Raw genomic sequence first — 14,414 nt, 5'->3', positions numbered from 1 at the left:
GTAAAATATCAATATGTCATTTTGATGTACAATCCTTTGTCTCAAAAACGCATGTGACTGTGCCTTAGATTCCTAACAGGTGGAATGGTTCTCAGAGCTTTCTAAGAAAATGCTTCCCGGAATGGGCATCATCAGAAAATCTACAAACAACAAATGCTGGAGAGGTTGTGGAGAAAAGGGAACCCTCCTGCACTGTTATATGTGTATATATATATATATATATATATATAATATAAATATATATATAATATATATTATATATATCAATATACAGCCACTATGGAGAACAGTATGGAGGTTCCTTAAAAAACTAAAAACAGAACTACCATACGACCCAGCGATCCCACTCCTGGGCATATACCCTGAGAAAACCATAATTCAAAAAGACACATGTGGCGCATGCTCCACCCACCCCGGAGCCTCGCCCTCCGCCACGATGAGCAAATGAGCGCCAGAGAGGGCGTGAAATTTAAATTCCACTCAGGGGAGAAAGTGTTGTGCTTCGAGCCTGACCCCACCAAGGCACGAGTGCTGGACGATGCCAAGATTGTCGATGTTATTGTTGGTAAAGACGAAAAAGGCAGAAAGATCCCAGAATATCTGATCCATTTGACTAGTTGGAACAGAAGCTGGGATAGATGGGCAGCTGAAGATCATGTCCTTCGTGACACTGATGAAAAGTGGAGATTACAGCGTAAATTGGCAAGAAAAGCTGTAGCTCGCCTGAGAAGCACAGGAAGAAAGAGGAAGCGCTGCAGGTTGCCAGGTGTGGACTCTGTCTTAAAAAGCCTCCCTGTTGAAGAAAAAGATGAAAATGTTGAAAACTTAATAAGCAGTTCCTCTGATGACAGTAGTGAAGAAAAGGATGAAGAAATAAGTGAAGAAAGTGATTTTGAAGAAAAGACTGAAGTGAAGGAAGAACCAGAGCTGCACGCAAAAAAGGAAATGGAAGAAAGAACAATAGCTGTAGAAATCCCTGAAGTTCTGAAAAGAAGCCTGAGGACGATTGTTACTGTATCAACAGGAGGAAACGGTTAGTGAAACTTTCATGCCAGACCAACATCATAACTATTTCGGAATCGTACGTGAAGCATTTTGCTATCAATACAGCCTTTTCAGCCAATGAGAGGCCTCATCACCATCAGGCTATGCCACACGCCAACATGAGTGTGCATTATATCCCAGCAGAAAAGAACGTTGACCTTTGTAAGGAGATGGTGGATGGATTAAGAATAACCTTTGGGGCTTCCCTGGTGGTGCAGTGGTTGAGAGTCCGCCTGCCAATGCATGGGACACGGGTTCGTGCCCCAGTCCGGGAAGGTCCTACATGCCGTGGAGCAGCTGGGCCCGTGAGCCATGGCCGCTGAGCCCGCGCGTCTGGAGCCTGTGCTCCACAACGGGAGAGGCCACAACAGTGAGAGGCCCACGTACCGCAAAAAAAAAAAAAAACCAAAGAATAACTTTTGATTACACTCTCCCATTGGTTTGGCTCTATCCATATGAACAAGTTCAGTACAAAAAGGTGACTTCGTCCAAATTTTTTCTTCCGATTAAGGGAAGTACCACAAACGCTAATCGGAACCCGGAGGATCTCTCTCCAAGCCCACATTTGTTGAATCCATCCACGCCACAGCCCACAGAGAGTCAGCCAACCACAGGCGAGCCAGCTGCCCCCAAAAGGTGCAAAGCCGAGCCGGAAGCCTTGCAGTCTCTGAGGAGGTCCACACGCCACTCTAACAATTGCGACAGGCTGTCTGAGAGCAGCGGCTCGCCTCAGCCCAAGTGCCGGCAGCAGGACACGTCTGCCAGCACGCCCAAGCTGTTTCTGCACCTGGAAAAGAAGACGCCTGTTCATAGCCGATCATCCTCACCTGTTCCTCTGACCCCTAGCAAGGAAGGGAGTGTGGTGTTTCCTGGCTTTGAAGGCAGAAGAACTAATGAAATAAATGAGGTCCTCTCCTGGAAACTTGTACCTGACAGTTACCCCCCAGGTGACCAGCCACCTCCACCCTCTTAAATTTATGGGGCGCAACACTTGCTGCAATTGTTCGTGAAACTTTCAGAAATCCTTGGAAAGATGTCCTTTTCTGAGAAGAATCTGAAGGCTTTACTGAAGCACTTTGATCTCTTTCTGAGGTTTTTAGCAGAATACCATGATGACTTTTTCACAGAGTCTGCCTATGTTGTTGCCTGTGAGGTGCACTACAGCACGAAGAACCCCAGGGTGATTTATTAAGGTTTTGATGGTTCTGGAAGAACAGTTTCTCTACCTAGCTTTGCGCTCTCGGTCCCCAGTAAAGAACTAGGGAGTTGGTGGGCCTTCCTTACAGGCAGAGCGAATGCGATACCCCCGTCGGGGGGCTGTGGCGGGCCCATCTGTTTGAGCTGCTTACCTCCGGTAGTTATTTCTGTTATGGATTACTTCCTAGGTGCCTGAACGGCCTCCAACATGTGACCCTTGCCATGGTACATGTCATCTGTGACGGCGGGAAACGAGCAGCTGTGTTCACAGTGAAACGTTCACGAAAGTGTGTGTAGGTTGGGCTGTTTCAGTAGACAGGAGTTACTTGTTAGCAATAACCACATTTTTTTAGTTATTTGTGAGCAATAAACAAAATCGTTTTGCAAAAGGCGTTTTCATTCTTGTGATTTGGCTAAGCAACACAACATCAGTTTTGCTTTGGAAACTGAAGAGTAGTCCCAGAGCATTTTAGAGGGAGTTGATATTGATGGCAAAAGAATATTTGCAGGTATACATTTGCTTGTTACAGTTCCTTTTCTATAAAACCTTATTTTTGGTGATCTCGATAAAGCATTGCCTGAATGTTTGAGATTTTATAGCTATGCTCGGTTGTGTAACGTTACAGTTCCCTTTCTGTAAGATGTTATTTTTGGTGATCTCAAATAAATCATTGCCCATCGTGTTGGAAAGAACCAAGAGAGAGTTTTCAAAAAAAAAAAAAGACACATGCCCCCCAGTTGTCATTGCAGCACTATTTACGATAGCCAGGTCATGGAAGCAACCTAAATGCCCATCAACAGACGAATGGATAAAGAAGATGTGGTACATATATACAAGGGAATATTACTCAGCCATAAAAAGGAACAAAACTGGGTCATTTGTAGACGTGGATGGATCTAGAGATTGTCATACAGAGTGAAGTAAGTCAGAAAGAGAAAAACAAATATTGTATATTAACGCATACATGTAGAATATAGAAAAATGGTACAGATGAACCAGTTTGCATGGCAGAAATAGAGACACAGATGTAGAAAACAAACGTATGGACACCAAGGGGGGAAGGGGTGGGTGGTGGGATGAACTGGGAGATTGGAATTGACATATATACACTAATATGTATAAAATAGATAACTAATAAGAACCTGCTGTATAAAAAATAAATAAAATAAAATTCAAAAATTCAAAAAAAAAAAGACTATGCTTCCCGGGTTACAATCTTCAGTTTGGCTTGAATAAGATTCCCCCTTTTTCCCCTCTTAACTTGATAATTAATTGAATTTTTGTCAACAGGACAATATCTACTGTCACTATTGAAGGCTTGGCTTAGTGGTCCCTAGATAGTCCCAAACTGTTCCTCTACAAAAGAATTCCCATTTCTCTGGTAAATGTGTCTTTAGTTCTTATGGTGACCTCACTCATGCTAAACAGATGACACCCATTCTCTAGGAGGGGGATGTACCCTCCCTGCTTGTATGAATTTCGGGTTGTTGTAAACAGGGAATGCCCTCTGTACATCAGGGCTGAGATTGACGCTCCTTCCCTGGAATTTCACATAGAGTACCAGAACATATGCCCTGAAGCCAGAGGGCACACAATGTCTCTCAAAGCAACCAGAAGTAGAAGGAACTTGAGTGTCAGGGGGATATAATATTTAAAAAAAAATTTTTATAGCTTCACTGAGATGTAATTTACATATAACACTGGTACATTTAAGGTTTACAATGTGATGACTTAATACATGTATGCATTGCAAAATGATTACCACGTTAGGGTTAATTAACACTTCCATCATGTCATGTACTTGTGTATGTGTGTGTGTGTGTGTGTGTGTGAGATGAGAACATTTACAATCTACTCTCTTAGCAACTTTCAAGTATATAATAAAGTCCTGTAAACTATAGTCACCATGCTGTACATTAGATTCCCAGCACTCACTCATCTTACAGCTTGAAGTTTGTACCCTTTGCCCAACATCTCATTTCCTCTACTCCCCAGCCCCAGACAACTACCATTCTACTCTGTTTCTACGAGTATGGCTGTTTTAGATTCCACATATAAGGGAGATCACACAGTATTTGTCTTTTTCTATCTGGCTTATTTCACTTAGCATATGCAGAGATATACAAGTTCAACTCCCTCTTAGGCCATTTGATCTTGGGCCAAATAATTAACTTCTATAACCTCAGTTTCCCTCTGTATAGGATGGAGAAAAAACAGCTACTTCCTCAAGAGTTGTGTGACTCAAACAAGATAATATACATAGGGCCTTTTGCACGGTGCCTGGCACATAGTAAGGGCTTAATAAATATTATTAGCAGTATTAATAGTAGCAGCAGCATTAAGCATCTATCTACTCTGTGCTAGAGACCCGGCTAGGCGATGGAGATACAATTCATTCATTCAATATATATATTGAATGTATCTAAAGGCTTTACTTGTATCCTTATTTTTGATATAGAATAAAACCAACAAAGATCTTTGACCATGTGGTGCTTACATTGCAGTGAAGAGACAGATAACCAAGAGTGAGAAAAGCAGCTATTATCCTAAAGATACAGACTAGCGAACAAGCACAGCACTAGGGGAAGAGTGATGGATGTAACCACATAGGCCATTGAGCAGGATTACCTAACCTAGCTTTGGGGGGTCAGGGAGGGCTTGCTGGAGGATATGTGGGAGTTGAGTCAGATCAGAGAGTCCTGTATCCTCCTGGTAAGTATAATAATGGCCCCCAAAGGTGTCCACAACCTAATCCCTGGAACCCATGAATATGTTATGTTACGTGGCAAGAGAGAATGAAGTTTGCGGATGGAATTAAGGTTGCTAATGAGCTAGTCTTGAGATGGAGGGATTATCCAGGTGGGCCCAGTGTAATCACAAGTGTCCTTATAAGAGAAAGAGGAAGGCAGGAGGGTCAGAGTCAGAGTGATGAGACGTGAGAAAGGCTCAGTGGGCCGTTGCTGGCTTTGAAGATGGAGGAAGGGGCCATGAGCCAAGGAATGCAAGCAGCCTCTAAAAACGACAAAAGCCTAGGAAACACATTCTCCCCGAGAGCCTTCAGAAAAGAATGCAGCCCCGTCAACCCTTGCTTTTAGTCCAGTGAGACCCATTTCAGACTTCTGATCTCCAGAACTGTAAGATAACAAATCGGGGTTGTTTTAAGCCACTACATTTGTGGTAATTTTTTACCTACAATAGGAAATGAATACACCCCCTAATACCTTAAGTCTTGGACAGAGCTGGGGCTCTTGGAAGTCAGGGAAAGCTGGAGCAGAAAGCTCACTTGTCTGACATCCTCCAAGGGTCTTGACTCAAATCTTGGGAAGCCAGCCCTGCAGAGCCTTGTTTAGGCAAATGAATCAAACGTCCCAACCCACACCTTCAGTAATCTTAGTTTTAAAATTTCTTTCTATCCTCCAGCAGTAACTCTGAGATTCTGCAGTACAGTCTCAATGTAATTTAAGCCTGCTTAATAAATTATTAGTTGACTGGACCTATAAATGAATCAAGAGTCCAGCTCAATTCAAGTCAGGGAGAACTCTGAGAGCTACTTGGGTTTTAAGGGTTAGGAGAGTGTAGGGCAAAAGGAACCTGGCTGAGCGTGGAGAGTAAGGCAAGTCAGTCCTTGGGACAGATCCTCCAGTTCTTTGCCTGGAATGTTCTTCTCTCAGCTCATCTTATACTTCTGATATTAGCACAATGGTGAACTACACATGGAGGCCTTCCCCTGATATCTCATCTGAAGAGGCCTCCCCTGGTTATGCTCAGTCGTTTTTTTAATTTTTTAATTTTTTATTTTTTAACATCTTTATTGGAGTATAATTGCTTTACAACGGTATGTCAGTTTCTGCTTTATAACAAAGTGAATCAGCTATAATTTACATATAACCCCATATCTCCTCCTATGCTCAGTCTTATCTCCTGTTTATTTCAATCAGAATATTTGACTTAGTTTGCCCTTATTTATTTATTTACTTCTTTATTGTCTACTAGCTTTCTCTTCCAGCAGAAGATAAACTCAGTGAAGGCCAAGACTAACTTATCTTACTTACTGTTCACCACTAAATCCCAGTACAATGTGCTGGATACATTTTTTTTTTTTTTTTTTGCGGGTACGCGGGCCTCTCACCGTTGTGGCCTCTCCCGTTGCAGAGCACAGGCTCCGGATGCACAGGCTCAGCGGCCATGGCTCACAGGCCCAGCTGCTCCGCGGCATGTGGGATCTTCCCAGACCAGGGCACAAACCCGTGTCCCTTGCATCGGCAGGCAGACTCTCAACCACTGCACCACCAGGGAAGCCCTGTGCTGGATACATTTTTAAATGAAGGAAGTAATGTATGAACTGAGATCTGAGATCTGAATGAACAGATGTTAACCAGGTTAAAAACGGGAGAGGAGTGTGTGTTTGGTGAGAGTTTTAAGAGGGGTGAAGCTTATTGATCCCCCCTTATAACGCTGACCCTGTAGAAGTCTGCTGGGGTCTGTTCTTGAATTTCTTCTCTTTATCAGCACTTAACTCCAGATGGTCTCATCGACAAATCCCACTGTAAGCTGATGACCCTCAAATTTATATTTCTTGCTTCTACTTCTCTGAACTCCAAAACTGTACTTCCAGCTACGTACCTCATACCTCCATGAGGATTTCTAATAGGTACCCATTCCTAAGGCCACTGATCCCCCCTCCAGTCCCTGGAGCCAGACAGAGCCTTACAGATACAAACTGTGTCCACAAGTGACACCAGTCGGTGATGGGTCAATTGGATGAGGAGAAACCAACCGTGTCCCCAGCACTCCCTTTTCACCCTCCCCTATTTAATATTTCCTCAAAGCACTTTTTACCATGTGACATATTGTATATTTGTCTGTTTATTGTCTTCTCTCCCTATAAGGATATAAGCACCTTGTGGGCAGAGAATTGATCTCTTTTATTTTCTGATGTGTCTCTAGCAATTAGACTGGGGCCTGGCATGTAGTAAGTTCCACTAAATACTTGTGGATCAGTGAATGATTGAATGATTAAATGCTTTTACCCACATAATCCCATTTGAACTTCACCTCAATCTTTCTTGAGACCATTATATTCCACTTACATATATGAAGATCCCTAAAATTTAAATGATTTTCCCAGCTCATATAACATATAGTTAGAAAATCTGGAGATTAAATTAGCTTTCTGACTCCAAAGCTTGGTGCTTTCCATAACACTGAATGCCTCCACCACGTGGGCCTGGTTACATCACAAAAACTGCCTCTAATCTGGCTTCCAGTTCTTTTTTTTCTTTTTTGTGGTACGCAGGCCTCTCACTGTTGTGGCCTCTCCCATTGCTGAGCACAGGCTCCGACGCGCAGGCTCAGCGGCCATGGCTCACTGGACCCAGCCGCTCCGCGGCATGTGGGATCTTCCCGGACCAGGGCACGAACCCGTGTCCCCTGCATCGGCAGGCGGACTCTCAACCACTGCGCCACCAGGGATGGCTTCCAGTTCTTAAGAGTAACTGAAAAATCCTTCTTTTAAAAAATAACTTTATATGCTTGTGTAAAAATGAGTATGTTTGTTATGAAAACATAGAAAAGTATGAGGATAAAAATAAGATACTACCCCACACCCCATCAGCTAGGACACTGTGACAATCAACTGGTGACAATTAATCTTATTGTGATGACTCTTAAAATCTGTTCTTTCCCATTTCATTTTCCCCAAATTGGCAAATATTACCATGATTGATCCAATTTCTTAGACCAAAACCTAGGACTCATCCACAATCCCTCTCTTTATCTCACTCCCCATATCATCAAGTTATACAGACTGCTTTGAATGTATGTCTGGAAACTGACTATTTCTCTCACCTTGACCACTGTCATCTTAGTCCAGGTGACCATATCTTACTTGCTTGGATGGTGACAATAGCCCCATCATAGATTTCTTGTTTGGACAATGACAAAAGCCTCCTCAAATATTCTCCATTTCCATTTTTTTTTTGCCCTACTAGTTTTATTCCCTACACAGTAGCCAGAGTGTTTTAAAAACATAAACTAAATTACTTTCTGACTCAAAACATTTCAGTGATTTCCCATACTTAAAATAAAAAATTCTTACGATAGCAAAAAGGGCCAGTAAGCAATGGTCACAAAATCCTTTTAATTTCTTAAACATACCAAGCTTATATCTACCCCAGGGCCTTTATACTTACTATTTTTTCTGCCTGGAATGCTCTTATCTTAAATGTTTGCATGCTCTTATCTTAAATGTCTTCCCTTTATATCACTTAAGTCCACACTCAAATACCACCACCTTAGAGTGGCTAGCCCTGACCTTCCCACCTAAATTAGTCCCTAGCTGCCACACCTTACCATTCTCTATTCCTTTACTTTATTATTCTTTTTTTTTTTTTTTTTTTTTTGTGGTACGCGGGCCTCTCACTGTTGTGGCCTCTCCCGTTGCGGAGCACAGGCTCAGCGGCCATGGCTCATGGGCACAGCCGCTCCATGGCACATGGGATCTTCCCGGACCGGGTCACGAACCCGTGTCCCCTGCATCGCCAGGCGAACTCTCAACCACTGTGCCACCAGGGAAACCCTGCTGCTATGTTTTTTCAACAACATTTGTAGAGAAGGAAAAAGAGTGTAACAGAAACAATTTAAACTTAAATGAAATTTATATTTTCGAGATTATTGGGTTGATACCTTTTCAAAGTGCATTTATCTGCCCTTTGCAGTAAGTTTCATTTACTCATCAAAACCCGCCACAAAAATCAAAGCTGTCAGTGTCTCCTATGAAAAGCCATGTGCTCCTGATACTCCAAAGCTGTGCTGAGCTCTTTGTAATGCTCTTCTTTTTTTCTTTTATTTTTCTTCCTGAACTCTTTCTTTTGCAACCTCCCTGCTATTCTGCCTTCCTGAACGGCTTTCTCTATATTCTCTGATTTTCATCAGTGTTCCCTGCCCGCAACACCCTATATGCTTCAGGACTAGACAGAAAATGACAAATGATTGGAGCTTGACCTCTTTCTTACATAAATGGAGCTTGGAAGCAACAGGTTCAAGACCAGTTTTGTGCTCATCATATGGCCCAGGCTCCTTCTAGCTTGTTGCTCTACCTATCTCAACACACACTTAACTTATTGTCCAGACAGATGTTCCAGCCCCATTGTCACATTCACAATCCAGCCACCAGGAAGGAGCACACCTTCTTCCTTCAAAAGCAAACTTCCCACCCTCATACCCTGCTGGTAAGAATGGATAAATGAAATGTGCCAGATACATATTCAGCAATAAAATGAAATGAAGTACTGATCCATGCTGAGACATGGATGAACTTTGAAAACATTATGCTAAATGAGAGAAACCAGTCACAAAAAACCCACATATTGTATGATTCCATTTACATAGGGTGTGTGCATTATATCTCAATAAAGTTGCTTAAAAAAATAAAAACAAAAGCAAACTTTCCACAGTTTTACACATGACTCCCACTTACATCTCATAGGCTAGAAAGCAGTCACATGGTCATGCCCACATGCAGGGAAGCTAACAGATGCAGTCTTTATCCCAGCCAGCCAGCCATGTGCTCGGCTAAAAAAACCAGAGGTCCTGGTATATATAGCATAGGGAACTATATTGAACATGTTGTAATAACCTATAATGGAAAAGAATCTGAAAAAGAATATATTTTATATATATATATATAACTGAATCACTTTGCTGAACACCAGAAACTAACACAACATTGTAAATCAACTCTACTTCAATTTTTAAAAATCAGAGGTTCTCTTACAGTAAAAAGAGAGGACAGATATTACAGAACACTGACCATCTCTGACCCATCCTTTGTCAGACCTTGTACCTTGTCCATCTACCCGCAGAGGATCACTGCATGTACTTCTCAGGAACATGACACTTAACTTTAGGTAAACTGATCTCTTTCCCAGAATCTGTGCGGGGATGTGTCGGCTCTGTGTTCTCATATATTTTAGGTCAAAATTCTCTTCATTTGGCAGCCATTCTTCATAGTTTTGTTTGATAACTTTTGCCTTGTTAATAGAAGGTGGAAGTTTCTTTTTTACTTTTTGCTCTTTTATTTTGCTTTCAGTTGGTTTCAGGACTTGGAAGTGAATTCAAAATGCCCCTTCCCTGCTACCTTTAACTGGAATTTGTCAGAAGAAATATTCTTGAATATGCTTGCCCCTAAATGCAACCCTTCCAGGGTTTCTTCTATTTTTGGATCTAGCGGGACCTCCAGGATTGGATGTTCACGGCTCTCTATAAACAGCTGCTCCTCCCGACCAGATAAACTTCCCTCAGAACTTGGTCCCCCAACACACATTATCTGCTCCAGTCACGTCTCACTTGTCAATAACAGTTTTGTATAATCTGGGTCTTCCCTCATGGCGCAGTGGTTGAGAGTCCGCCTGCCGATGCAGGGGACGCGGGTTTGTGCCCCGGTCCGGGAAGATCCCACATGCCGCGGAGCGGCTGGGCCCGTGAGCCATGGCCGCTAGGGCTGCGCGTCCGGAGCCTGTGCTCCGCAACGGGAGAGGCCACAACAGTGAGAGGCCCGCGTACCGCAAAGAAAAACAAAAACAAAAACAAAAAAAGTTTTGTATAATCTGTAGAGTGCTGTGCACATGTCAGTTGTATTTATGTCCCATATTGCCTTGACTAGGATGCCTTCCCCCTTTGCCCATTCCGCAGGGCCCTCAGGTGCAACCCGTTAAATCTAAATGCCGCCTGTTTGCCCCCAAAGCAGCTCTTCTTGGGATATGGCGCCACCTGTTGCCCAAGTTGAAAACATGGGAACTGGTCGAAATTCTCCCTTCTCATTCACCTCCCGCGTTTACTCACCCTCGAAGCCCTGTCACTTCTTTGCTGCCATCCTCACCACGCTTCCTGCTTCTCCCCTGGACAGCCACTGCTTGGTTCTGCGCTCCTTCACCCCTGCCTGGACCGGCCCTGCTGCATGGAACTCACCCACGCCAGCTGCACACCTCGTGCTCTTCCTTCAACGCAACCACGTCGCGCCTCCCGCTCGCCCCTCCCTTCTGCCCTTCAGACCCTTTATTGGTTTTCCATTCTCCTCGGTTAATTCCAAACATCTGTCCCGGAAACAAAGCCCTCCAGCACCTGGCGATCACTGACTTTCTCACCTCTCTTCCCTAACACCCTTGTTTCCTGCTGGTTTTGCCAAACTATGAGCAGTCTTTCAAAAGACTGCATTTTTTCCCCTCCAATTTTAAAAAATCATGGTAAAATACACCAACATAAAAGAGTGTTTAAACAACTCCTCTCCCTCCATTTGGAAGCTAGCTGACTCCTATTTGTGCTTCAAAACCAAGTGCAGGCATCATTTTCTATAAAACTTTTCTATCACTTACCTCTGGTCTGACTTCTGTGGTACCTTTCTTGTGTTTCCTTAGAAAACTCTGTGCGTACTTCTCTACAAACATAGCATTATGCTGTCACTTTTGGTCTATTTGTTTGTCTTCCATGATTAGAGCATAAGGCCCTTAAGACCAGGGACAATGTCTTCTTTCTGGATTCCCAGTCCTTAACCTATACTTGGTATATAACAGGGATTAAACAAATTCTGAAGAGCAATAACAAAAAATGAACTATCTCCTCTCTATTCACATTTTGTTGACCTTATAACAGGGCAGGAAATGACTCACTGGAATTCCAGAAATCCAGACTCTTCCACATGCTCCCACTAACCCTGCTTCCAACAGGGCAACTGTTGGTTTAGTGACACGTTGATTCAGATTGCCCTCTAGCTGATGGAAAACGTGCATGGCATGGACTCTGAATCCGTTCTGTGTACCAGTGTTGCCTAATTTGTCAATAGCCTGTACCTGTGTAATCCTTACTGCGAGTAAAGAGGTTCTTTCTGAGTTTGAAAAAACTAATGTAATATGTGTTTACTGATACGACATCATGTGAGGTTAACTGGACCAGTAACAGTCTATGGGTCCAAATGTAGCGGGGGGCAACTATATTTCATTGATTCTAAGGTGCTCTTGATTTCACATTTTAATGCTTCTGAAACAGAGATGTATCTTAAAACAGATGGCATCTTAGATTCAGAGAAATACAACATTATAATAAGAAGTATAAGAGAAATCCAACATCACTATTATACCAGAGAAATATAATAACCAATATTAATTGATTTAATTGTAACTGAGCATGGAATATCACACATTAAAACAGGAAACAGAGTAGAAAAAAAGCAATGAATGGCTAAAAGCTTGAATTTGCATTGACTGTGGGAGAATTTTCAGTGACTTGATAATAAAAACCATCATTTATGAGCCCCTCCTAATTGCCAGGGAAAATACATACATTATCATTAATCCTCACCCTCCTAACCTGGAAGGTAGGTGGTGTTAATTCCATTTTTTAGATGAAGATCTGAGAATGTCTGGACCTGCCCAATGTCACAAAGCTAGAATACGTCAGATATGATCAGATTTTAAAACCTATTACCAAAAAATTGTATAAATGATCTTATTTGCAAAGCAGAAATAGAGACACAGACTTAGAGAACAAACACATGGATACCAAGGGGGGAAATGGGGGGTGATGCTGAACAGGTTTTCATGTGCTTCTTGGCCATCTGTATGTCTTCTTTGGGGAAATGTCTATTTAGGCCTTCTGCCCATTTTTTGATTCGGTTGTTTGTTTTTCTAATATTGAGCTGCATGAGCTGTTTATATATTTTGGAGATTAATCCTTTGTCCGTTGATTTGTTTGCAAATATTTTCTCCCATTCTGAGGGTTGTCGTTTTGTCTTGTTTGTAGTTTCCTTTGCTTTGCAAAAGCTTTGAAGTTTCATTAGGTCCCATTTGTTTATTTTTGTTTTTATTTCCATTACTCTAGGAGGTGGGTCAAAAAAGATCTTGCTGTGATTTATGTCAAAGAGCGTTCTTCCTATGTTTTCCTCTAAGAGTTTTATAGTGTCCGGTCTTACATTTAGGTCTCTAATCCATTTTGAGTCTATTTTTGTGTATGGTGTTAGGGAGTGTTCTAATTTCATTCTTTTACATGTAGCTGTCCAGTTTTCCCAGCACCACTTATTGAAGAGACTGTCTTTTCTCCATAGTATATCCTTGCCTCCTTTGTCATAGATTAGTTGACCATAGGTGCGTGGGTTTATCTCTGGGCTTTCTATCCTGTTCCATTGATCTATATTTCTGGTTTTGTGCCAGTACCATATGGTCTTGATTACTGTAGCTTTGTAGTACAGTCAGACTCAGGGAGTCTGATTCCTCCAGCTCCTTTTTATCCCCTTGAGACTGCTTTGGCTATTCGGGGTCTTTTGTGTCTCCATACAAATTTTAGGAGTTTTTGTTCTAGTTCTGTAAAAAATGCCATTGGTAATTTGATAGGGATTGCATTGATTCTGTAGATTGCTTTGGGTAGTACAGTCATTTTCACAATATTGATTCTTCCAATCCAAGAACATGGTATATCTCTCCATCTGTTTGTGTCATCTTTGATTTCTTTCATCAGTGTCTTATAGTTTTCTGAGTACAGGTCTTTTACCTCCTTAGGTAGGTTTATTCCTAGGTATTTTATTCTTTTTGTTGCAGTGGTAAATGGGAATGTTTCCTTAATTTCTCTTTCAGATTTTTCACCATTAGTGTATAGGAATGCAAGAGATTTCTGTGCATTAATTTTGTATCCTGCAACTTTACCAGATTCACTGATTAGCTCTAGTAGTTTTCTGGTGGCATCTTTAGGATTCTTTATGTATAGTATCATCTCATCAGCAAACAGTAAGTTTTACTTCTTCTTTTCCTATTTGGATTCCTTTTTCTTCTCTGATTGCCACGGCTAGGACTTCCAAAACTATGTTGAATAACAGTGGCAGGAATGGACATCCTTGTCTCGTTCCTGACCTTAGAGGAAATGCTTTCAGTTTTTCACCATTGAGAATGATGTTTGCTGTGGGTTTGTCGTATGAGGCCTTTATTATGCTGAGGTAGGTTCCCTCCATGCCTACTTTCTGGAGAGTTTTTATCATAAATTGGTGTTGAATTTTGTCAAAAGCCTTTTCTGCATCTATTGAGATGATCATATGGTTTTTATTCTTCAAGTTGTTACTATGGTGTATCACATTGATTGATTTGCGTACATTGAAGAATCCTTGCATCCCTGGGATAAATCCCACTTGATC

General features: G+C 42.0%; 1 protein-coding gene across 1 annotated transcript; it reads left to right on the top strand.

Moving 5' to 3' along the window:
- Positions 1-444: 444 nt before the first annotated feature.
- On the top strand, positions 445-2,236 carry LOC136136394 (MSL complex subunit 3-like). Its single transcript, XM_065894552.1, is given in 3 exon segments — positions 445-994; positions 997-1,228; positions 1,453-2,236. Coding segments are annotated over 3 exon segments (1,566 nt in total).
- The last annotated feature ends 12,178 nt before the right edge of the window (positions 2,237-14,414 follow it).

The sequence above is a fragment of the Phocoena phocoena genome, chromosome 16, assembly GCF_963924675.1.
Source record: "Phocoena phocoena chromosome 16, mPhoPho1.1, whole genome shotgun sequence".
In the NCBI taxonomy this organism is placed as follows: Eukaryota; Metazoa; Chordata; class Mammalia; order Artiodactyla; family Phocoenidae; genus Phocoena; species Phocoena phocoena.
Note: the sequence above shows the minus strand (reverse complement) of the source record. Positions and strands in the feature narration are given on the sequence as shown.